At 39.6% G+C, this 25,487-nt stretch overlaps 1 protein-coding gene across 1 annotated transcript in view; it reads right to left on the bottom strand.

Annotated features, from left to right (window-relative positions):
• Positions 1–978: 978 nt before the first annotated feature.
• VWF (von Willebrand factor) overlaps positions 979–25,487 on the bottom strand; it is a gene marked incomplete at its 5' end in the record, with an annotated part of 151,528 nt that continues 127,019 nt past the window's right edge. Inside the window, 9 exons of the mRNA XM_082013969.1 lie at positions 979–1,851; positions 3,582–3,679; positions 7,919–7,955; positions 9,068–9,196; positions 10,553–10,651; positions 14,611–14,724; positions 19,620–19,660; positions 21,115–21,298; positions 23,239–23,349. Coding sequence (XP_081870095.1) covers positions 1,663–1,851; positions 3,582–3,679; positions 7,919–7,955; positions 9,068–9,196; positions 10,553–10,651; positions 14,611–14,724; positions 19,620–19,660; positions 21,115–21,298; positions 23,239–23,349 — 1,002 coding nt within the window. The 3' untranslated portion in view covers positions 979–1,662. The remainder of the gene's footprint in view (positions 1,852–3,581; positions 3,680–7,918; positions 7,956–9,067; positions 9,197–10,552; positions 10,652–14,610; positions 14,725–19,619; positions 19,661–21,114; positions 21,299–23,238; positions 23,350–25,487) is intronic.

Genomic DNA, 25,487 nt, shown 5'->3' with positions numbered 1-25,487 from the left:
AGATGGAAGAAAACTGGTGAGAGGTATCTGCTGCAGTGGATGGGGCTGCTGCCACTAAAAACTTGGTTTCTCTCCCTGGGGTTATTGTGGTCCCATAGCAGAAAAAAACAGAGATGCATGGAAGGCCTGTGCTTCTCCTAGCACTGTCCAGCAACAGAGGATGTCTTGAATGAATAATAAGGGAAAAAAAGGACCTACAATTCAAAATGTGTTGAATCCACAGCTGAATGGCAAAAGAGAAGAAGCAAGGGTCTGCCTGGTTCCTCTCAAAAAGGAATACAATTTGCCTTTTTAGTTGAAAGCAGAGAGAGTTTTTGTTTGCTCCCAAAGGGAGCCATTCATGCAGATGGGGACGTGTTTTGACCCATTTAATCGTGTGACATTGGAATTCATGTGAGGAGCAATAACTCTTCATCTCAACACTTTCCTCCCTTTAACCCAGGGGCAATGGTGACAGTGTCCTCTGAAATGCTTTCCATTTATATACATGCCAACCTAAAAACTGCGCAAGGATAATCTGATTTCCTGACCTTTTCTGCTAGGCTTCTCAGGAGCACTCTTACCCTTCAGAACTTCTGTATATGTTTTTCACTAGTTCAAGAACACTTCTGCTAGAACTGGAGAAACTATGATTTTTTTCACCCATAACCTATTCTTAAACCTCACTGATTCCATCACAAGCATATGGAAAGTTTGAGGTGGTTTTGTTTTGTGTTTGTTTTTTTTTAAATACACTGCCTACATCCAATTTATATCTATTTTTTTAAAAAAAGGTTAGCTCAATTCAATAGGAGGATTAAATATTTCCTGTCTTGCAAACATGAAAATGGAATGAATGCTTTTTCTCCTCTCATTTTTTTTGAGAAATTAGTACTTCCCAGTGAAACAGCTTGACTGGCACTAGATTACATCATGACCAAGAATCCTTTGGAAAATTTTTTGTCTTCCATGGCTTGACCAGTCCAAGTGGAATTTAAATTCTGCTAATTTAACCCTGGCAGCAGTAACTAAATTAAAACTGCCACTGACAACTCTGCATTTGAAACAACTCTTTTGTAGCTTTTGAAAAACTTTTGTAGCTAATGCAACACATGAAGTTCTGGTATCTGGAAATAAGTGAGATTACTGATGAGCTTTCTCTTCAAGTTGTTCTGTGGAAGTGCTGAAGTAAATAGGTAAGAGCTGTCCCTCAGTCCCATTCACAAGTACTGAGGACCTGCAGAAGTTACACAGCCTGTCCTCAGCACGCAATTTCTTTGCATTCAGCTTCAGAAGGAACGTGTATATGCATTGCAGGAAGATAACTGGCTGAAGACAATGCTAAATGTTTTGGGATATGTTCTTTAAGTAGAAGCAACTGTTTCTGTTGCTGTGTTGTGGTTTTGCAGGGGTTTTTTTTTATTTTTTGATAATGTGGATTACTTTCTGTGGTGAAGATGAAGGAGAAAAATAGAATCTGCAATATCTCATCTACAAACAACCCCAAGAATAATCAGAAAATGCTCCATTGTGCTAGTAAGTTTTATTGTTTGCTATGTTGATGCAATTAGTTAGTCAGAATTCTACTGGATAAAACAGTCTACAGAGAGAAAATGAGGCTTGCACTGTAACGTTCCTTCATCATAAAACTTGAGATTACACAATTGAGCTTCTTAGAAACAGTCACTCTGTACACTTCCGAGAAAAGCATTCACACTGAGAGGCAGAAGGGATGTAATGTTGCACCACTGTCCCGTTGGCACACTGGAGGGGGATCGTGACTATAGTTGTTTGAGTGGCTGTACAGCAGCTGCACAGGTCTTCCCATTTCCCCGTCTGAACAGAGTATCTGGTATTGCTTCTGCACTTGCCCTAAATGGAAAAAAAGAGATACCAAGTTTGAACAGTGCCAGACCTCAGTGCAATCAGAATCCAGGTTCTTTGCTTCAAAACATCTATGGGCAACTTCACTTGGAGTTCAGTGCTCTGCTGTAAAATCACAAACTCAGAAACAGGTGTCTGATTCCAGAGTGTGGGGTGCTGGTCTCACGAGCATAAGCATAGCAAAGGAGAGGTGAAAGAACTGGTCACATACAAAAAAAGCCTATAATTTAAAAGATCATAGGTGATATCTAGGGCTGTTGTGTTGGATTCTAAGCACATGTGGTTATTGTCTCAGCTGTATGAGATCATTCAGAAAGTGCTTTAGCCCAAATGTTGCAAGCCACACATCCATTGTTATCCTGCTGTTTGCTATTTTTCCTTGTTCTACTTGTCTGCTTACTCTACTAAATTAGACCAAGCTGTCAATGTCTGTAGCTATATGCTTTCATCATTTAAAAACAAATGGCCCCACATCAAATTCTGCCAGAGTCCATTTCTTTTTGTGGTTCTGCACTCTTATTTCTGAGATTAATGCAAAAAAATTGCATAGCATTGTCAGGGAGGACTTTAGAAAAACTGCACTCAATACCAGCTATAGCAGGAGCATTTAGTTTACTCAATATATGGCCAGATTCACAAAATAAAATCTACTTTTGCAGGGGAAACTATAATATATATGACTTTACGGCTAAAGACCAGATTACCACTGATTTTGTGCACAGGACAAGGGGTCAAGAATTTTTTAAACTTTTTTTTAATGAAAGGTAAGCATTTTTGTTGTTGCTCTTAAAGCTTCCACTCTTAATAAGACTTGTGTAGAAAATGAAGGCCTTTCACCAGGTAGCTATCTGAAAAGCCTGAGCATGTATGCTTTTAATACTTTTCCTCCCCATTCCCATTCTTTTCCCAGCAGCCATTGGAAAGATAGAGTCTCATTCTGCCTACGGCCTTAACTAAAGGGAACACTTAAGAGGCTGGGTGCAAGCCACCTTCTTGACTGCCATCCTTGCATGCTATAGTTTGGATTATGTACAAGGGTTGTATACAATCCTTGTATGAAACATGGTTATCCTAGATTGAGCAGCTGTCCTGCTACAACCCAGTCTGGGAATAGAATGTCATCTTTTGTCCCTAATCTCAGAGAGATGGGAACATCCAGAAGCGAAGCCATGCTCCTGTTTCAAATGGAAATTGCTCTATAAGATGTTAGCAGTGATAGTCAGGAAATTAAACTTTTAATCTGATTATAGAAGAAATTTACAAGACATGCAGAATATAACAGTTTAGTGCACAAACTAACGGAGGAGTCATAGTGCTTATAAAGCACAGAAGTCAAATCATAGTGCTCAAATTTAAATGTCTGTTAAAGTACCATGCATCTAAATAACTATTTACACTGTCCTAAATCAACTTCAGAGCCTGAAGAGGGATATGCTTCTGATGGAAGCAAAGGAGAGTGGTATGAACAAAGCCTTTATGCCTTAGTGTATGTGCCTTTTTTCATGCTGGCTTGAATAGGGAAAATTCAGGATCATCAAATTACTTTAGGAAACAGTGCCAGTAAGGTTTACACTGTCTGAGTGAATCAATGAGAAGGACAGAAACTGGTGCCCCACTTACTGAAGTGAAGACATAGTGGAGGCAAAAGTTTCGCTTGTGGAAGAGAGAAAGAGGGCAAGGGCAGTTCTTGGGGCAAGAGAGTTGTTTTTGTTATTTACCTCACAATGGGAAATAGGCACTTCCTTTTCAGCCACACATCCGTTGATATTCCTATACTGCAGTCTGGTACTTACTGGTCGACATTCCACTTCCATACCTACCAAGTTTAAAAAAAAAAAAGAAAAAGTGTTTGATAATACTGCCAATTGTTTTTTTTAACCTCCCTTCCCATTATTACTGAAATTGCTGTTAGTGAGATGTCATTACTGGTAAGAGCCCTAGCAAGAGAAGTAGATGTGTCTCCTTAGAATAGTTAATGTAGAGCTGTGTGACTGTATCATGCTACAGCCCTAAAACTCCACTGAGAACAGGGTTTCCCTCATCTTTCTTTTCAGTTGACTGCTTTGTTTTGAAGTCACACAGCCACCTAATGTCTACCTTTTACCTGTTGGCTTCTGTGTGAGATAAGTCTCCATTTCTAGATAGTTCAATGGTACATTGGGCAAGCAAGTGCACACAGGAAAAAGATGACACACATAGGAACTCCAACAACCTAATCAGAGAAACAGAACACCTTGACCTGGCTATTCCTGGGGATGTCACAGGAGAGAGATCCCATTGTCTTGAGATGATGCCCTTCAAGACAAGCAGCTCTCCAGATCACCTTACAGACTGAGGTGGGTCACTGCCTACACGACTGTATGGGACTCATTATGGGATGCTAGGGAAGAACATTTTGGGATTTTACAAGACTGATTATTATGGGATTTTTAGGGGAGGAACCAAAGCTGGGGGAAGAGAGGGATCAAGGCGCTTTGGTGAGGAACAAGCACAGGAAAATAGGTGGATAAAGTCATAAAGGGGGCTGCTTGCATGTTAAACATCTGCTGGTACATACATTTGTCTGACCTTGCCCTGTGTTTGATCACTGTCCTGTCTTCTTATTAAACTTCACTTCCAACTATTTGACCTGGGTGATGGACACTGTTTTGTGTGGATGTGTAAGTATGGAGGCTTAAGTGCCAAGAACTGGAATTGGACCACATAAGTCTAGGTTAGTAGGGATGCAGGGCCACTTACTGAACAGACTGACTAAGACCACTAAGGACCTTCATCCTGATCAGCCAGAGTGGGAATCAGGATGCGAATGTGGGTGCTGTTTGTGTTTGCTGGAGTACTGAGTGTTTCTGTGCATGTGTGTACATAAAGAATGTGCGTGTGCATATTGTATACATGTGTTTGCATGTATTCCTATAGGGATACATGCTCAGCTTCACTGTTGCCTTGATGTGGCAACATGGAGCTGTGGCAGCCTCACCTCTATTGGGCTCCTAGATTGAACATGTAGTGGATTTTGCAGAAAACTAACGTGGCAAAAAATAAAACTAGGAGAAAAAAATGAGAAAACTAATTCTGCAAACTTTGGGTCAATGGGAATTTTTTCACTGTCCTCAGTAAGCCATGAAATACTCTAATACTTGTTTTCCAATACTTTTTGCTGCTAACAGTAGGGTTTTTTCCATCTAGCAAAAAATCCACGCAGGAGGCAGTAGGTCTGGATTTGTTATGAGTGGAAGGTGGGAGCTCAGGGAATCTGCTGATCCCTTTTTGTGTAGTGAGGTTGGTTTGCTATGATCCATTAACTGCGGTAGTTGACGGTGACTCTGCTCCTCCACTTTCGAACGGCACCTTACCATTGACATCCTCAAATGCAGACTAATCCAGAATATTTTGTTCTCAACACTCTTGTCTGTTTTGGTCCACATCTAAAGACTTGTGAAGGAGCTAATGCTTTTTTAAGTGGATATTTTATGCACTGCAAACTACAGTCCTTTGTAGTGTTAATGTAGTGCTATGCCTCTGTGTAAAGACAGGCTCCTACTACTTCTACTCACTTCTAGCTAACCAATGGAATTGGTTAGTATCAAATTGGTTCTGTGCCTTGCTAAGGCTTTATATTTCATTTAAAAAAAACAAAAAAACAAAAAAACAAACTTGAAAAGTGTTTCTTGCTCCAAGGCTGGAACTGCCATTTCTCTTTTAATGATTTCATCACTTCATTTCATAAAACTTGTCCACCTGGAAGGAATGCACAGTTGCATCCAGACAACTGAAAACCCCAAACAAAATAATTGTCATCAGACTCAACACAGTTTCATTACCTTTTTGATCCTGACTTATCGACTTGTTCTCAAGTTACTTTACTACTTTTTTTTTTTTTTTTTGGTAGACTGTGCCTCCTTTGCAAAGGCAAGTGCCTATAACTTAACAAGACAGAAGCAACTGAGATCAGCAGGGAAAAGAGGTAATAAGCGGAGATGTAACTTCTTTGCTAAGTGGGAAAATACGGACTATCCTTTGCAAATATACAAGTCCTTTGCAAGCATCACAAAAATCTAATGAGAAAATAAGCCTGTTCATTTATGTGCTCCTATGTACTTAAAATATCAAACAATGCCCTCAGACACACTAACAGACTCGAGTTGCCAAGGCATAATATAGAAAGGGAAACTGGCTTCTTAAACAACCATTGCTCAAAGCCATGTAGGACTCTGCTGAACCAAAGGCATCCCCCTGAGCTATGCTTTGAAGTTGAGAGGACAAGTACTTTGCCCAATTCTTTATGGTACCAAGGTGTCTGAAAGAAACTCTCTCAAGACCTGAGAAGGCAATGTAACCTGTATCTAAGTCTCTGCCTTCATGAAAAACTGATTATTCTCGTGTGTGACTTTTAAGAATAATTACATTTCTCTGGTTTTACAGTAGTTTTGCCAAGTCTTGGTATTCTCTGCAGAGTATGTAACAGACTGCCTGTTGCTACCACGTGCCCTGGTGGAAAGACGTAAATACAGAGAAGAGAGGAAGAGAGTTTGGTATCTAAAAGTATCTGTTCGATTCAAAGCTATGTATTAATCACCATCCTTCAATTGATAACCCATGGCTAGATGGCTGGATGCAGTATGTTTGCTTTTTCCTTATGAAGGGCACTGAATAGAGAAGCGACCAGAAATAGGACTGCACTATAATACAGGACTTTTCAGTTTTGAGCTATATCCAAGCAAACATCAATATGAATAAGGTTTTGAAGACCTATACAATATGGGTGGTTTTAGCCATACGATATTTCACTTAGATCAGTTTGCTTTTGCTGTTGCAAGGAGGTATCACTCTTAAATTGGTATAACTGTTAAACAAGTATATATAGCTGTGCTCATTTGGAACAGGGTTTCTCCTCCCCTCAATTGCAGTGATCAGTAGAGCCTGCCCACCACTCTGTCTTTTAAATCTTAAAATCTGGTTTTGTTAATAAATAATTTTCAGTATTCCTTACTTGAAGCCTGGTAGATTAACACTCTCTTAACTAAATTACCTGTTTGAGCCATTTGATGACAGTCTGTCTCAATAGCTTTCTGACTTCTATTTCCCAAGCCGGAACTCAGCGATTATAAAGACAGGCAATGGCTGCAAACTCTCTAGGAGTTAACATCCTTCATCAGGGGTATTATTACAGCAATTACTGTGCCAGTGTGGTGATGGGCTGCTATGCTGGCCATCTTTTATTTATTAGCAAATGCATGGGGGGGGGGGGGGGAAGAGAAAGATAACAAAACACAGGCAAGATGTTGATATTCTGACCTTAAGAAAATATCAATCTTTTGATAGTATTTTTTTTTTAAATGACCTACAGTATTATTCATTTTTTACTTACAAAGGAGAAAACTGAGAGGTTATCTGCTCACAATAGCATCAGAGATTAATTTTAGAAATGAGAACCCAACCCTGCAATCCTTCCTCATGTAAGTAAAACCTTCCTACACTCACAGCCTTGACTGACATTTGGATTATCTACACAAAGATGCAAGAAATTAAGAGTTGCAGGACTGAATCCTAAACTGCTGAATTTAAGATGCAGTCAGGCTGTTCAGTAGGAATGCACTTTTAACAAGCATTCTCCCTACCATTTTTTGTTTACTACATTATGGAAAACAAATCAGAATTACGTTACTGCCACCAGGGGTTTTTTTTTGCTAAATTCATTTTGAGTTAATTGATTATTCATGAAGTAGTTTCCTAACTAATTCAGTATCAGGTTATGTGACTTCTCAACCTGTTAGCTTCAGATGAACCATAAAATAACATATTCGTAATTAACACCTGCAGAAAATGTGGAGAGTACCTATTTCCTCCTAAGCACTTGTGAACACTGTCAAAACATGTGTAGTGGACAAAACATGATAGCAGTATCCCAGTCAGAGGCCAGACTTTTTTGATGGTTTATTTTAACCACATTGTTTAGCTCTGTCTCATTAAACTCCATCATATGCAAAACATAGCTCCTTACCCAGTAGCTTACACTCTGCAATTTCCATACAAGACTTTTGGCTTATTTACTTACATGTGTCACAGCAATTGCCAATTTTTGCAATTCTGCCCTAAAACAATAAAAAAAGAAAACTTCTATTTTGGCACGAGTAATACACATTTGTTCTGCTGGAAGAATACAAAGAGATGTTTAAAACAGTGTACTAGACAAGACATTTGTATTTCTATATTGTACAAAAGTATAAACCCACGTTCATAATCATCTCTATTTTAAGGTTTTGAACTTGTGACTGTATTCATTGATAGCTGGTTAAAAAGTAAACTATTCTTCATTGATTTATAATGAAGACCTTTATAATATGATAATGAGACTGAGCCTGCATAATCAAGAATTTTTTTTAAATATTTGTATTACACAACTGTGTGTGCTATAGTGATTTCACAAGGTTAGAAATGCACTGTAGAAGCTTTATTATTCCTGCATTATACACATCAAATCCTCCACTTGCTTGATGTGTATGTTGAGAGAGGTTTGGGCACAAGCTTTGTTAAACGTTTCCTGCACCCTGTCATGCCCAGGAAAATGGGGACAGGTGGATATAAACACCTATGTGATGCTAGATCAGCAAAAACAGCACCCCGCGTGCTACACCCCAACCTGCACTCTCTTCCTCAGTGTATGGCTAACCTCAAATCACAGGAAAGATGGGTGGACACGTTGAGCAGGGTTTTTATTATACCATTATACCAAACAACTGCAAATGTGCAAGTCTGGGCTCTTCCTACAGCATTGTCAAAATTCCCTTCCCTAACCTCATACGAGGGCAGAGAAAAAATGTCTGAGCATTTCATAGAAAAAAGGGGCTGATCTAACTGTTTTCTCAGTTGTGTAATTAACCACACAGCTTTGCTCTGGGTACCTTGCTGAAAACATTGTGAGAGCAACCATTTTCTTGTGTTTGCTGCTTCACATGGAACAGAATTACTGCAAGCTCAGCATCTCTCTTGCAGTATAGTCCCACAGAAAACCAGCATATATTTTAAAATAAAGAAAACTACTTTTTTTCTGAATTTCAAGGAAAGTTCAAATTCAGCTTAGCCAAGGTGCTGGGAGGTGGTTGGGTTTTGCCACCCTAATACACATGAGGTACCTATATGCAGAACGATAAACATGACAGAGTCTATTAGGAAACCTGGAAAAAGGAGCCATTTCACTACTTACTCCTTCAGCCAAACATCTTCTGGAATCAAATGGAGGACAGCCAGTGATTCTCCTTTCCCAGATAAATTCCCCTTTCTCATTGACTTTACAGGAGTGATTATCACAGCCATCCTGAAGTGATTCATTTGGCTGTAAAGATTTAAGGGCTGTTAGCTTTACACAGAAACAACATGGGACAGTAAGTTTTCAGAATCCTATACAACCTGACTATTCCTTTACTGATATTTAATTTAATGTACCATGGTGGTGAAGTTTATAAGACATGGAAATCTTTAGTAAACAGAATTGTTTATCAACAAAGTCATCATCTTCTATTTAATTCCATGGCCATATCGATTACAGCTCAGTCAATACTGCCAAAACCTGACCTTTTTCAGCTCTTAACAGGGAAAAAATTTCCATTAACTTAAAAGAGAAACTTGTCTAAGTGATAAACTTGGGATTTTGGCCTATGAATTGCCTTTTAAAGAGACATATATATGAATATTTAATTTCTGAGTCGGGAGCTCCTTTTAAAAGAATACACAAAACCACACCCATCCCCCCCACATCGAATCATAGAACCGTTTAGGTTGGAAAAGACCTTTAAGATCATCAAGCCCAACTGTTAACCCAGCACTGCCAAGTGCACCACTAGACCATGTCCCTAAGTATCTACACATCTTTTAAAATACCTCCAGGGATAGTGACTCAACCACTTCCCTGGGCAGCCTGTTCCAATGCTTGACAACCCTTTCGGTGAAGAACTTTTTCCTAATATCCAATCTAAAAGTCCCCTGGCACAACTGAGGCTGTTTCCTCTTGTCCTATAGCTCGTTACTTGAGAAAAGAGACAAACACCCACCTGGCTACTACCTCCTTTTGGGTAGTTGTAGAGAGCCATAAGGTCTCCCCTGAGTCTCCTTTTACCTAGACTAAACAAACCCAGTTCTGTCAGCTGCTCCTCACAAGACTTGTTCTCTAGACCCTTCACCACCTTTGTTGTTCCTCCCATACTCTCCCCATCTAAAACTTAGTGCAGGAACAAAATAAAAGAGAATGTTATATGCTGTTTCTTGTGACAAGCTGATGGGTTTTAAACAGAAAAATATTCACTCCTATTTAAGAGCCTATCATGCTGGAGAAATTTTTCAAAATTCACATTTTCAATTTAAATTATCCAATTCTCATTTAAAATGAGGTTTTTAATTTCCTCTAAGTAGTTCGAGCTCATATTCCAGTTAAAGTTCCTTGATAATATTTATGCTTGCAGATGAATGTCCCTTTAGAACTTTGCACTGTGGTCTGAAGTCTCCTTTTTTAATTTACAAACAACAAAAAAATGAACTTTCTTGAGAAACCATTCTGAGATATAAAAGAAAAGGCACTAGTAATACCAGGATGCCTGACCAAAAAAGAGGAAAAAATGCACTTTCCTTGGGTTCACCAGAAGTCTGTGATACATTTACATTTACTCACAAGTAAAAGAGAGTGTTTCAAACTTACCTGAAGGTATTTAAGTCTTCCATCTCTCAGCCTGATACCACATGAAGTTGGTACACATTTTCCACAGCAAGAGCCAGGGATTTCCTGCCTTCTGTAATTCTAGAAGGTAAAGGGTATTTTTCTGGGTTAATTTTGTTTTAAGCATGCTTCCTACCCTTATTTGTAGAGGGTATTTTAAAAAAACATTCAGTGGACAAAATGATAGCAAGCAAAATGTTTTTTAAACCATAGGACTAGACTAGCTTAATCTAATTAACCTCATGAGGTTCAGAAAGGCCAAGTGCAGGGTCCTGCACCTGGGTCAGGGCAAGCCTATCAATGCAGGCTGGGTGATGAAGGGATTGAGAGCAGCCCTGCCAAGAAAGACTTGGGAGTACTGCTGGATGAGAAGCTGGACATGAGCTGGCAATGTGCGCTCGCAGCCCCGAAGGCCAGCTGTATCCTGGGCTACACCAAAAGCAGCGTGGCCAGCAGGTCAAGGAAGCTGATTCTGCCCCTCTGCTCTGCTGAGAGCCCACCTGCAGTACTGCATCCAGCTCTGGAGCCCTCAGCACAGGAAAGACATGGACCTGTTGGAGTGGGTCCAGAGGAGGGCCACCAAAATGATCAGAGGGATACAACACCTTGCCTATGAAGAAAGGCTGAGACAGTTGGGGTTGTTCAGCCTGGAGAAGACAAGGCTCCAGGGAGACCTTATTGCAGCCTTCCTGTACTTAAAGGGAGCTTATAAGAAAGATGGGGACAGACTTTGTAGCAGGGCCTGTTGCAATAGGACAAGGGGTAATGGTTTTAAAGTGAAAGAGGGTAGATTTTGACTAGACATAAGGAAAAAATTTTTCACAGTGAGGGTGGTGAACCACTGGAATGTTGCCCAGAGAGGTGGTAGATGCCCCATCCCTGGCAACATTCAAGGCCAGGTTGGACTGGGCTCTGAGCAACCTGATCTAGTTGAAGATGTCCCTGCTCATTGCAGGGGGGTTGGACTAGATGGCTTTTAAATGTCCCTTCCAACCCAAACTATTCTACGATTCTATAATAGTTGCGTACTTTTGTTGTGTTTTTTTAAGTAAAGGCTAGTATTAATCCTTGTACTGATTTATTATACAATAGGGAGAGAAGTTTATTTCCAAATACAAAGCTTCCTGCGTCCACCAAATTCAATATTTTTTGCCTGTAACAGTTGAAAGGTGAGGTCCACTAAACAACACATGATAGTAGAAGAGGGTAAGAAACTTATTAACATTTTTTGAGTGAGATACAGTTCACATTTATAGTGTCCATGAGCTTCTCTGTAAAGGTAATGAATACTACACAGTGCGACTTGGAAAAGTAGTGAAACTCTGAAGTGCTTAAACTAGGAGAAAAAGGCAAAATAACCAGTAAGCATCAGGGAGGGAAAGGGGAGAATAAGGCTAAGGTGGAAAACTTGGACTATGGAAAGAAAAAGAAAATGGCCTTATAAAACAAGAAAATGAAAAGAGCATCAGAGAGGGTACGATATAATAAAATTTACAAAAGAGAGAAAGAATGAAAAGAGGAATAATGGAGACCTATAAATGGCACAGGAAGAAAAAAACAAGTGGCAGGGAAAGGAGCATGGGAGAATGAGCAGCACTAGATGAAGAGGAAGAAAGGTATAGAGTGGATAATTGAAAGAAAAAAAGAAACAGAAAGGAACTGAGTTAACACATGAAGTGTCCCACAGTAATGTCCCCAGCTGCTACACATAACCAACAGCTGCTTATGATGAGATGAACATTTTTAAGACAACAAACACACTCTGGTTGTGTGAAGGCATGCGTGTTACCCATATGTTTTTTATAAAAAAAAGAATTTGGGGAAGGTGGGGGGTTACTATAAAAGCTTTGGAAGAAAACATAGTTCATTGTTATTTAGGTGAACTTGCTCTATTAGCAAAAATGTAAGCATCTAAAGTATGTCATAAAATGACCAAAAACAATGACCCTGATGAGCAGAATATGCTGCAATTTACTCAACTTCAATTACCAGTGCATTTACTTTCACAGCTTCAGCATCCAATAGAAAGCAGGTTCTCCTGAGAGAGAATATACTCTTAACCCATGATTTTATCCATTACGAAGGAATTGTTTTTAATCTGGGTATACCATGAAATCAATGACTCTGAGACAGGAAGGATCCCAAGTATGTGCATGAATCCCACTGGCCTTAGGAGGATGAAGACATTGGGTATCTTATTTGATATTCTTTCCCCTCAAGCTCCACAGATTCATTATAAATGGCTATAAAGGGATACATACACCTAGACCTGCAACCGCCCTTGGGTAGCTGCACATCTCCTAAACACAAGTCGATAGTGCTTAATAAGCACAACTGGAAATTGCCCTTTCTTGAGGGTTTTTTGTTTAGTCTGTATTTTTGTGTCAAGTGGGGGAAAGGAGCTGTTTGGGAACTGTGTGGGTGGTGAAAGAAGGAGGAGAGGAATGTTTCCCCATTTTTTTACCATGTATTTTATTGATTCCTCTACCTTTAATTTCTACAGCTGGCTTCTTGCATTGAAAAGCAAGAATTGATGTTTGTGTATTTTTCTGTGGGAACATATATATGCACACATGTTTCTGGCCACAGATTCATTCTAGCGTATCTGGGTTTTTTTCATTGATCTGCCAGGTTATATTTTCTGGAAGTGAGGAAAATGCTCAGCACTGAGCTTGGCCATTTATTTCCCTTTCAGAAGCCTGTGTCTATAATCATATGTTACAGGAGGGGTGATATTAGGGTCCAGAACCATGCAAAGATTCTCCCTTTTGTCACAGGCTACATCCATACCAGCAAATAAAGGGGGTCAAGGCCAGTTTTCTGGCAGACAACTGGAACATGTTTGTATGTCAAAACTGCATTCTCCCCACAAAACAGGCTGGCCTTGGGTTGTCCCAAGTGCCCCACTGACCTGTGCCCAGGCATTATTTGGAAATTTGCTAATTAGAACAGGCTGGCTGGGACACTGCTGATAATTATTCAAGTTAAGTGTTTTCGGGACGTAATTTGAGCCTGCAGTCTTGCTCTGTTTAGTTTATCAGTACAGAGGAAACCACAGAAACTTGATTTACTACATTGTCCTTTCCATTTCTACTGAAATTGAAAACTGGACTCATCCAAAACTCTGCTTCTCTCTTTTGCAGGGACCCTATCAATGCACGCCTCTCCTGGACATCAGCCAGGAATCCCACATGATCATGTTAAAGATGTGGCTTTTTGGTGCAACAGCCATTGCTTGCACAGACCCTGGGTTTGGTTGAGCCCATTGAGCTCCATCCATTATCCAGGGAAAGGCAGAAGAGGAAGGGGCATTTAAGCCTTTTTCCATGAAACTTAGCTACTGGTCTGTGCTCTGCAGACAGGAGGAGATTAAGCCAGTCTCTGCAACTGGCTTAGTCTCCTTCTACTTGAGTTATTGGTGCTAAGAGAGAAAATTACATGATTGATCAGAACTAGTCAGGCACTCCAGTCACACTGGTCAGGGAGTAAAAATGGGAGCTATTTGCCTCTGGCTTTCCCAAACTCATTCCTGGCAGCAAAGCAGCAGCAAAGACTTCAAAAAGGTCAGTGGAACTGATGGGTACAATCACCTTAAATCACCTAAGGCATGGCTGGGAACCAGAAAGAAATATTATTGAGTTCAGCTATTAGGCAATTTGGAATAGTCATAGGAAAGCCTTGATGCATGGAGATCTGGCTTAGTTGCCAGTCCCTGGAGGGGCAGATAATGTAGGAAAATGTTCCTGTTGCCAATGATTTGCCAAACCTTATTTTTCCCTGAAGGCAGGTGGTCTAAAATACACAATAAAATGTGCCTGTGGACCTGAGTACTATGAAAAGTTACCTTTCATACACTGTGGATTTAGATCACATTTGGTATAATACATCTAATTCACATAAAAAAGAACATGGGGATATGACTTCTCAGAAAGGCGACAGGTCCCAGAGTGGTACAGAACATAAACTGGTATATACAACGAAGAACATGACCTTCTCATCAGACACTTCTTAACCAAGACATCCAGATCACTTGTACTTACTGTTGGACATGCTTCACAGCTTATTTTTGTACATGTCAGAGTATATCTCCGAGGTGTTGACTGGAGGGAGCAGAGACACGTTGTGCATTGATCCACCATCAGGTGTCTCCATGGCTAAAACATTAGAACCAGTTTGTAAGTCAGCGACTGTCTCTTCAGCAAAACATGTAAATGAGCAATATTAGCTGGGTTAAAACTCTTTCATTAAATCTTGCGTTGCAATTATTTTCAAGAGAAAGCAGAAAACTGATGTCCCCACTTTCCAGAGAGCCAAATTTTTGCATCTGTAATTCCAACAAGCAACAAGCAGTATAGCTTGAGGTTATTTTTCAAGTAAGCCATCTAGAATTCTTAATCTGCGAAATGGCATTGGCATTTCTTACTTTGTTGCTTACAAAGCTAGCAAGCAAGAAAGAAATCCTTGAAAGTAATGAGGAAGATTTAGTCATGAGCTATCCTACTTATGTGGCTGCCACCAGTTCATTTTTTCTGAGTGTAGTGAATTGGCTTGCCAAGCAGTTTTTATTCTTGAGCCATGGCAACCCACAGATCATGGGCAAAAATTACGTGTTATTGTTCTTGTAATATCACTGCTTAGAATCTCTAGAAGCCTAAAAGCTTAAAATTGAGAAAGGAGAAAGAAAAAAAAAACAAAAACCAGAAACAGAATTACTGTGTGAAGTGTCTTGTCCATAGTTACAAGCAAATCAGTGGCTGAGCGGGCACACAATTCAAATTCCCTGAGCAATTCCCCAGCTGGGAATTCCCCACCTTATTTGCTGGATCCCATCACTTTTTCAAAGCAAGCAAAAATGGGGTTTAAAATGTACAGAGGAAAATGCCAAACTATTAAATGGGAAACAAAAGGATGTGGATTTAGTAATTGGATTCCTAGCATTGAAAGGAATTTTAAATACAAAGTCTTCCTGCTTTCCAAGTGCACAGCCTTCATTTCAACCTCAAAATATTAAGCCACTATGGCTGAATGGACAAAATGGGAGGAGTCTATTAAAGATTTTCACAAAGAACTTCTAAAACTTCATAAATAAAGTAAGCAGACACCAGATATCGCTAGATTATGAAGCTTTTAGTAGTGCAATGGAATTTCACTCTTGACTTCATTTAGAACAGGAATTTCCCATGGTACATACTATGCCTATCTTCAGTTTCCTTGTTTTCTTGTTTCACACTAGTTAACACTCATGGAACAACTGGAGCAAAACCAAGAAGTTGGCCAGAGTAACAGTGTAAAGGTAATGGGTTTGTGGGTCAAAAATAGCCAATGCTCTGACATACATACTGAAGGACAAATGTTCTGACTGAAGAATTTTAGTTAGATTCTTACTCTGCACCCCAGCACAATGAAGCTCCTCAGGCATCAGCAGTTTTCTATAAAGCACCAGCAATAGCAACAACTTTTTTCTTGTTTTGTGGAGGTCTATAAAAAAAGATCCTCCACAAACAACATGACAGAGTGGTAATACCAATGGGGAGATCCCTGGCATTTAAAAACCGAAGTTGAGACCTCAACACAGAACCCTTCAACTTTCTTGGTTTATCCTTTTGTAGTGAATGTCAGGTCATTAATCTGGAGTGTTAAAAGACCCCAATGGATGCAGGCATGAGGACAAATTCATAATTCACAAGAGAGGGATGAATAGCAAAGGTCACATGGAACACGAGACTTCTTGTTTACTCTCAGCATTGGAAAGTATTCAGACACCACAGTGATAGTTCTGGTACAGGCTACATGTCCTCACAAGGGCATTCAATCCACTGACACTAGTAGTGCTCTACTGGTTAGTAGCTCCACACACACATGTGCATGTACACACACAAAAGCCTTGCAAACATGGGAAATGTCCTCATCATGGTGACCCATTCCAAAATATATTTGGTTTTGTTTACTGTCATAATCAGGCCCTCTAAAAGTAAATGCATATGACAGAATGCCTCAGTAGCTCTAGGCTTTCACATCAGGAAGAAAGCATCTATAAAGCCACAACTGATACCCTCACTGGATCCTCTAATACTGCTAAAATTCCAATTAAATAAAAAAAAAAAGATAGATAAAGTTGAGTGTATACTAAAATCACTGTTATGGGCAGGAACATAGAGCTTAGTAGAAACATGTTGAAACAAAATCCTCACACATGAGTGCCTTGAACTTTTGGGAGAAGGTCTTACCTCAATCCAAAGTTTGCATCACAGCTTAGTTCTACGATATTTATTTAATATATTTAGGGATCAGCATGCAAATGGCTTTAACAATAGCTTTCTGTGAGCAAATACAGCTTAGCATGACAGAAATTAGTCAAATAATGGATTGATACATCTTTTTCCCTTTATATAATACACCTATCGTGTTTTCTTGGCTAACGTAGAATGAAATGTCAACATCTGCTAACCCAGTGTTAGTCAGTGCAAGCAAAATAACCTGCATAAAGCTCAAATCTACACAAATCTCCTTCAAAAATGCCACTCAGTAAAAGCCTGGGAAAACGGATGAGTGATACAGATAATCCTTTTGGTAAATACAGCCACCTGCTTGGAAGTCTGCAGTTAAAGCCCACAGCATTGTTAAGAACAGCAGAGTGAACGCAATACACCAAATTACCGGAATATAATATTGGTAACCAGATACAAGACAAAAATGTAAAGGGATTAAGGACACAGTCAGTTAACAGAACTGCAGTAAATGTCTCAAAACTTGGAACTACTCAGTGAATGAGTTAATAGAGCAAAGTTTTCCCTTGATATAAAATGAAATTTGAAACCTATTCTTAAAGGACTCAGAATAAAGGTTTTGAAATCCAGGAAGCATAAACTCCTGTGGACACCACATCTTCCTTCCTGACCAGAACTCTGGAACAGTCATTGAAGTAGAGAACAGTGCAAGATAAAGCTGGAGTAACAACAGCTGCTCAAAAGCTTTCAGACATCTAGGTAATTAGCTTAAAATAAGTCATTAAATGAATCTAGTTTAATTGAAAAGGTCATTAATTTAAGACAAGTTCTAATATAAGCTCTAATTTATTTTTTTTTAATCAAAATGGCCACTTTGTTTAGAAAACTTCCAAGATTATATCTCAACTTGAATTTCACACTCTCCATCCTGAGAAAACATTTTGGTAACTGCATTGTTGAATGCCAACTTCAGTAATGCTTGACACTTGTGACAGCAAGAGCACAGAAGCAGTATAACAGCTGGGGCCTACCTACACCCTCAAAATCTTGCACAGGCAGTGTTTGATAAAATGACCAATTGTCAGGAAGAACAATAACACATTTGAAGAACTGTTTTAAAAAATAAATAAAATTCTAAGACAGCTTTTATAGCCAGACAGCAAATAAGAATGAGTCAAAGTTTTGTGTCAGCTGAAACACTTTATGACTTCATTCCAAATTGGGAAAATTTTATTAAAACAGGAATTTTTTTCAGTATTGCAGAAGCTGATTTTTTTTTTAAGACTTCAAAATACAGATTCTTCTTATTTGTCTTCAACATGACATCTGTTTCAAAATTTGCTTATTCTTCATTTTAAAATATTTTAAAACACTTGACAATAGAACAAAGACTTTACTTGACAGATCAAGTAAACATTTTGTTGGAAGAGAAAAAAAAATAGTTGTTCACATAGTTGTTCATAAAAGAATGGCATGCAACTGGAAAGACAACATCTTTTTGCGACACTGAATATATATTTATATGCATATCATATATAACAGAAGGTAGCAAGACCTAGCAATTCCTATACTGCATAACATTCTCTACAAGTATGGTCTTTCAAAAATGCCACAACTAGTTTTGACAACATACTATGAGAGGACAAACAGAGGAATCAAAGAGAAAGCAGATTATTTCAGATTTTACCACTTTAAAACGCTACTCCCAGCGTTCTGACAAGAAAGGCAGAGTTACTCCTTGGATTTAATTCTACAGGGAAATAAACCCCACACAGAATGATGGGTGCTTGATGACAGGGCTTTAGCTCTAACAAACTGATAAACTTATGCCGATTGACTATGACAAAAATCAAAACCAGAAGAAATAGATGGAGAAAGGTTCTCTTTGCCATACCTCAGAAGTCCAAAGAGATTTGGGTAAACTTACCTTTTAAAAAAATGAAAAAAAAGAGAGACATACATTGACAGTGCAGGAATACGCAGATTAAAAGTTAGGTTAAAAGGCTAAAGAGGACCTGTTTCCCTGGGGTATGTTGAGAATATTTAAAGCTCTTTGACACTAGAGATGCTGCCAGAATATGGATTTAGGGAAACAATGGACAATTGACAGAGCTCTCCAAAGACAAATTTGACATAAATGAGATCAGGTGCTTAACTCCCATCATTCCCACTGTCATGAGCTGTGTTAAACATGTCTTAATCTATCCATTAAATATGCAGTTGAGAAAAAATTTCCTCTGAGGGCATAACAACAGGGATCTTGAAAGGTGACAGAGGTCAAACAGTGAGGAAGCTCAGCTTTCCTGTTCCTGATAATAGCCAAGGAGGGATACCCCTCCTTCCACACAGGTGGGGCAAGAGTCTCCATCCTTTTTTTAATCTGCTTTATCCTCTAGGTAGAATAAGGGAAGTTTTTGCTTCCCCAAAGTGGGCAAGGATAATTTTTGAGATTATCCCTTGCAGATAGTTTCCTGTGTGTTTGGTGGCCTGCAAGTCATTACACAATGCAGATTACCACAGTTTTGAAGCACTTTTCTCAAGCATCTTTTCAAGATGTAAAGAAAAAAGGAAACTTTACTGTCTCCATTTTGCAGAGATACTCATTGTCATATAGGAAGTCTGTGAAAGGGTCACCAACTGGACATACACATGCTGAGCCCCTTGCCACAGCTTTTACCCCAAAGTCTTACTTGCAGAGATTCCATCTGAAGAGACCTGCCCTGTACGCTTATGTGCATTCTGGCAAGTTTGTGTTCTTCAAAAGCTCATTCATATATCTAAATATCTTACCATCACAGCAAATAAAAGGAATTGTGTCTTACCCCAATAACAGTGCCATTCAAAGGACAACCATTCAGGGGTACTGAAAAAGAAGATAATACTCCATTTAATATTACCATCATCATGACATTACCAAGATTTAGTAAATCACAGGTGTGCTTTTTTGATTTATTAGATTTCCAGCTGAGGGCATTTAGATCCAGTTTTACTGTAGAGAGGCATAATTGAGCCCTCTTACATTATATCTTGCAAGGCAACAATTTGTCAGTTATCCTGAATTCCACCTCCAAATATCTCTTGCTGAGATATTTTTTAACAAGTACATGGCACAATATAAATTTTCCCCTCCAGTCCAAACCTTGCACTCTCAGAAGATACACTCAGGTTTTTCTTCAAGTTACATTGCATATTTCTCCTCCTCCTCCTCCCGCTAGCTCCTTACCCTGTGGTTGTATATCACAGAATCACAGAATCACTGAGTTGGAAAGGACCTTTTAAGATCATCAAGTCCAACCATTAATCCAGCGCCACCATGTCCCCTAAACCATGTCCTGAAGCGCCACATCCACACGTTTTTTGAACACTTCCAGGGATGGCGACTCCACCACCTCCCTGGGCAGCCTGTTCCAATGCTTGACCACCCTCTCAGTGAAGAAATTTTTCCTAATATCCAATCTAAACCTCCCCTGGCGCAACTTGAGGCCATTTCCTCTTGTCCTATCACTAGTTACTTGGGAGAAGAGACCAACACTCTCATCGCCACAACCCCCTTTCAGGTAGTTGTAGAGAGCGATAAGGTCTCCCCTCAGCCTCCTCTTCTCCAGACTAAACAACCCCAGTTCCCTCAGCCGCTCCTCATAAGACTTGTGCTCCAGACCCCTCACCAGCTTCGTTGCCCTTCTCTGGACACGCTCCAGCACCTCAACATCCTTCTTGTAGTGAGGGGCCCAAATCTGAACACAGTATTCAAGGTGCGGCCTCACCAGTGCCGAGTACAGGGGCACGATCACTTCCCTACTGTATACTTGTCAATTAAACATGACTGTGAGTCTTCCCACACTGAGGCCAATTAACCAAATCTTCTGATTTTGACCCAAGTCTGTGCTAGGAAATGGTTACAGCCACAATGCTCAGAGACACACAGAAGACAGCATGGCTGCATGCAAACTCCCTCTTCATAGTAGGCACTGGGGAGAGTGTTGAACCTTCCTAAGCCAAAAGCATCTCAAGACCTCTTTTAAATGCATAACAATGCAGGTTAGTGCTGTAGAGAGATAGCCTGCTATGTCTCTCTGAAGCAATACAAAATAGCTTCAACAGTAAGTAGTTCAAAAGGAGACCGTGAACAGCAGTTGGAAAGAGAAAGTAATAGCAGCAGGTGCTACTGTACTCAATGTCTAAATTATACAGGAGAGCTTCAAAATAGTACTATACATGCATAATACGCCCTTTTGAAATTGCTATTGAGAAACAGGAGATCAACACATGAGATGATACACTCTCTAGTGATTCTGTTCATTATACACAAAACCTTACCACATCTGCAAGAAGGACAGCAGTCTATTATTTGGTCACAGCGTAGTTCAGTTCCCTCTGGACAGTCAGGCACATCCATTTGAGAGCAAGAACGATTCTTTTGCTGCACAAAAACCTCATTGTTCACCTGGACACACTCATTGATAATGCAATGGTTGAAGGGGGATCGCCACTCTGTGCCAACCTGATGGGAAATGGTAAAAGGATTAAATATAGACAGCAGTTTTTGCGCCACTGGATCGCGGGAAGACCAACCACAGCCAACACGCTGGTTTTCAAAAAGCACGTTTACTGTGTCAGGAACAGTCTGTCACTCAATAGTTCTCCACAAATCCTTACTGTGACAATCAGTTTGTAGAGCAGTCTGCTGCTTGGTTTGTAGAGTACAGGAGTTACAGGAGTATCCTTAAGATGAAAAATAAAGGGGCAGATGAAATAACATGTGAAGAAAAAGCACTCTTGACTAGATTTAAATCTACATTTGTTACCCGCTAGCTGGCTGCACTGCATTGTGCTGTAGCCAAGCTGTCCCTCTTTCTGCTGGAACCTGCTGCAGGTCAGCTCTAAGCCCAAAGGAGTCTTTGGCAATAGGTACTAGATCTGAAAATAATTTCAAATGTAAAAGAGACCAGATCCTGTTGACAGCTCTACTGATTATAATGACCCATGGATCAGAGAAGGCAGGAATTTCACGTACTATTATGGGAAGTGACATCACCATAGGCCAGAAAGAAGATGCTGTCACAGTTCAACGCTGGGAGGAGCTGATCACTGCTTGGAAGCTGTATGCTTCCACTGTTAACACTCTTTGAATATACTTCAAGAACAGTGAAAGTGAGGATCAGACTCCAAGCTCCAGTAAATTCAAACATCTGCTCAGAAACTTAAGGATTACTTTTCTCTCATTTGTTAAATAGTTCTTTGTTAATGACAGAAGAATTGAAAGAGGACTCAGTAGGAAAGGAACAGCAGAGTATAAGGATCTATTACTCCATTAGGACAACCAAAATCAGCAAGACATGGTGGGATGTTAATATAGGCCTTCTGAAGTCTTCATTTATGAGGCAAAGCAGATTATTGATCCACATTAAGAAATGCCCTTGGTAAAATCAGGGAAGAGGCAGGCTGCAAAATGTTACATTAACTTTTAAAAAGACAGCAGCACGCTGCCTTTGTAAAAGAAATTATTTAGAAGTTAATATAAAACATGTGAAAGTGACATGTAGATGAAAATGCAGACACACTATAACAAACAACACTTAGGGAAGAAAAGATGAGGAGAAGGTCTATTATTTCAAACTTATTTAACCTACTGTTCCTGCCTTTGTTGAATCCACATTCTGCATAGGATTAAGCAGTTTAATGCTACTAGGGCAGGCAAAGGCTTGCCAAGGGTGATTGGGTTAGGGACAGAACAAACTGAATAGCCTGAAGGAATGATAAAAGTAGGTAAGAAAAGAAACAAATATCCACCTAGCTTTCCAGAGTGGTAGGGTATCTGCAGCACATTTTAAATGGCTATTGCATGCACTCACTTCCCATTGGGCTCTTTGAATCATAAGGGAAGAAGCACACTGCTGAAAATAAATGTTATTTTGAGCAAAGAACAAGGGTGGCCTGGACCACTGAGGTCTGATCTGACATGCAGCAATCAACTTTAGCAACTAGAGAATAAATCATGTTTCTATCCTCATTTACTTCCTGATGTTTCAGTGTGTACCAAGTAGGATATTCTATCTGAATGGGACCAGGAAATTCAAGCAATCCACTACCCCACCTGCCTTTTATCCATAGAGGCATTTAATACAAATTAATTTGGAATAATTTAAACAAATAGCTTACAGCCAGAGAATTATCTCCTGTTAATATTTTTTTGAACTAGCATTTTACATAAATTTTACATGAAAAGATTGCTTCCTTAGAGTCTGAAAATGGAAGAGAGGGTTTGCTTGTTAGAACCAAGTAGTTAAGTCACAGGCCCCCAAAAAAATTGTTTTTCAGTGCTGCTTGCCATATAGGAGAAATAACACATAGCTTCCTCATCTCCTTCCATGGAATACAAAATAATTCCAGGGCATTTCAGCTAGAAGAGGAAGTTTCCACGCCACCACCACCTCACCTCACCTCATGCAAACGAGGATCTGCATCGCCCCGAGACCTGAATAGCTGCTCCTCACAGGCAGTCTTCTGGCATCTCCCACAACACTCCCCTTCTTGGACGATATACCTGTAGCCCTGTGGGAAAACAAAAAAAGAACTGACTAACTGATCCAGGAATAGATGACAAATGAGAAGATTAATCCTAAAAGAAAACAGTAAGATAAATGCTTAATGTTAGCAATTTTTTATGGAAAGGGGAGTTTGAAAACAGAACTGTAAGGCCACGCATTGCTACTACAAAACAAACAAGTGGTCCACCAGATCAGCATCCTGTTAAATGGTTAACATTATCTGTCAGAAAAAGTAAACTAAAATGCACACAACATTGGAGTACAAATTCTTATCTCATTAGTTCCTCCTTAATATATATTTTGAAGACATATTAACTTCATCTACATTGACTAACTCTAGGTACTATACTTTTACAGGTCATGCCAAACAACTGATGGGCCTTGTGAGGATATCAGTTTCTCTAGTATTGTATGGAGCACCCCTTCTTGGAGTACAGAAAATGTTGATGATGCCTAACAAAAACAAACAAACAAAAAATCTGAAATCACACAGAAACACCTTCCTTTTGCTAGGATCTGCTCAAGTATGTAACAGCAGAGAGATCTGCCACAAGACAAAAAAAAAAAATTACATAAATAGGCAAAAATGGAAAGTGAAGAGGTAAAAGAAAAATGCTTTCAGAGGACCTTGAACTATTTCAACAGCATTAAGCAGCAGTCGTTTCCAAATATTGGTTTATTGTATGTGAGTGGTTTCTTTTATGCATTAGCAAATTGTGAAGAGCAAGTCTTTCCAAGAATATGGCCCTACAGAGGACTGCAAAAGAAAAAAGAAGTAAGCTCACTTCTAAGGGTGGCTGTCACAACTGCCATGAGATTTGACAGAGAACTGCATGTGAAAGTTAAGAATCCAGTTTATAAAAATATCACTACATTAAATCACCTTTTTTTTACATACAAGTCATGCATAATTATAAGAATTTTTATTTGCTATTTCAAAAATCCTTTCTTTTATATGTAATACTATTATACAAAAGAAAGGTTGAAATTGTTCTAGTAGCGTTTTGGATGTTAATCAGCACTCACAACTCCCCTTCCCAACCCTAAGACTTCAAGGTTAGGAGCACAGGAAAGACATGGACCTGTTGGAGTGGGTCCAGAGGAGGGCCACAAAAATGATCAGAGGGATGGAACACCTTGCCTATGAAGAAAGGCTGAGACAGTTGGGGTTGTTCAGCCTGGAGAAGACAAGGCTCCAGGGAGACCTTATTGCAGCCTTCCCGTACTTAAAGGGGGCCTATAAGAAAGATGGGGACAGACTTTGTAGCAGGACCTATTGCAATAGGAAAAGGGGTAATGGTTTTAAAGTGAAAGAGGGTAGATTCTGACTAGACTTAAGGAAGAAATTTTTCACAGTGAGGGTGGTGAACCACTGGAATGTTGCCCAGAGAGGTGGTAGATGCCCCATCCCCGGCAACGTTCCAGGTCAGGTTGGACGGGGATCTGAGCAACCTGATCTAGTTGAAGATGTCCCTGCTCATTGCAGGGGTGTTAGACTAGACATCTTTAAAGGTCCCTTCCAATCCAAACTATCCTATGATTCTATGATTCCATAATTCAGCCTGAGCACATTCAGACATCTGATTGGCCTGCGCTGAAGCAGAGGAAGGGATTGGTCAGACATGTAGTCTAGGGACCAGTTCTGACTGATTATTTCATCTTTTCATCTCCTGAAGCAACTAGACAAATATTCAAATATTGGAGTATCTAAATGAAAGAAAGAAAGGAGCTTCATTGTAATTAGAAATAATATAGTCTATATTCAATAGTTAGGCAGTCTCCAAAGGCCAAAGCATAACTCTGATTTCAGTACAGCATGGAAGGAAAGATGTTCTGTCAAAGAAAATACTGTTTGTGTGAAAAATGCCAATGAAAATAAGCATCATTTTATTTTGGTCAACCCCTTTGAACTGAAATTGCTGAAGTATTCCCAGCTGCTCCCTCCCTTCATGAACTGTTCTTGATTTGCAATATGAAGCACATTAGCTTCATGTTGCTCAATAACCAGCAGACTTTCACATGGAAGCATATTTTGTATAATGTTATATGATGTAGTATCAGACTTAGCTTTGTGGGGAAAGCTGTGCTGTTGAACATTTTGTTTTATGGGATTTTTATCTGATAAATATGTGTTTGAGGCAT

The sequence above is a fragment of the Phaethon aethereus genome, assembly GCF_964289735.1.
Source record: "Phaethon aethereus genome assembly, chromosome: 1".
Taxonomy (NCBI): Eukaryota; Metazoa; Chordata; class Aves; order Phaethontiformes; family Phaethontidae; genus Phaethon; species Phaethon aethereus.
The sequence above is the reverse complement of the archived record's forward strand: the minus strand, read 5'-3'. Positions and strand labels throughout refer to the sequence as shown.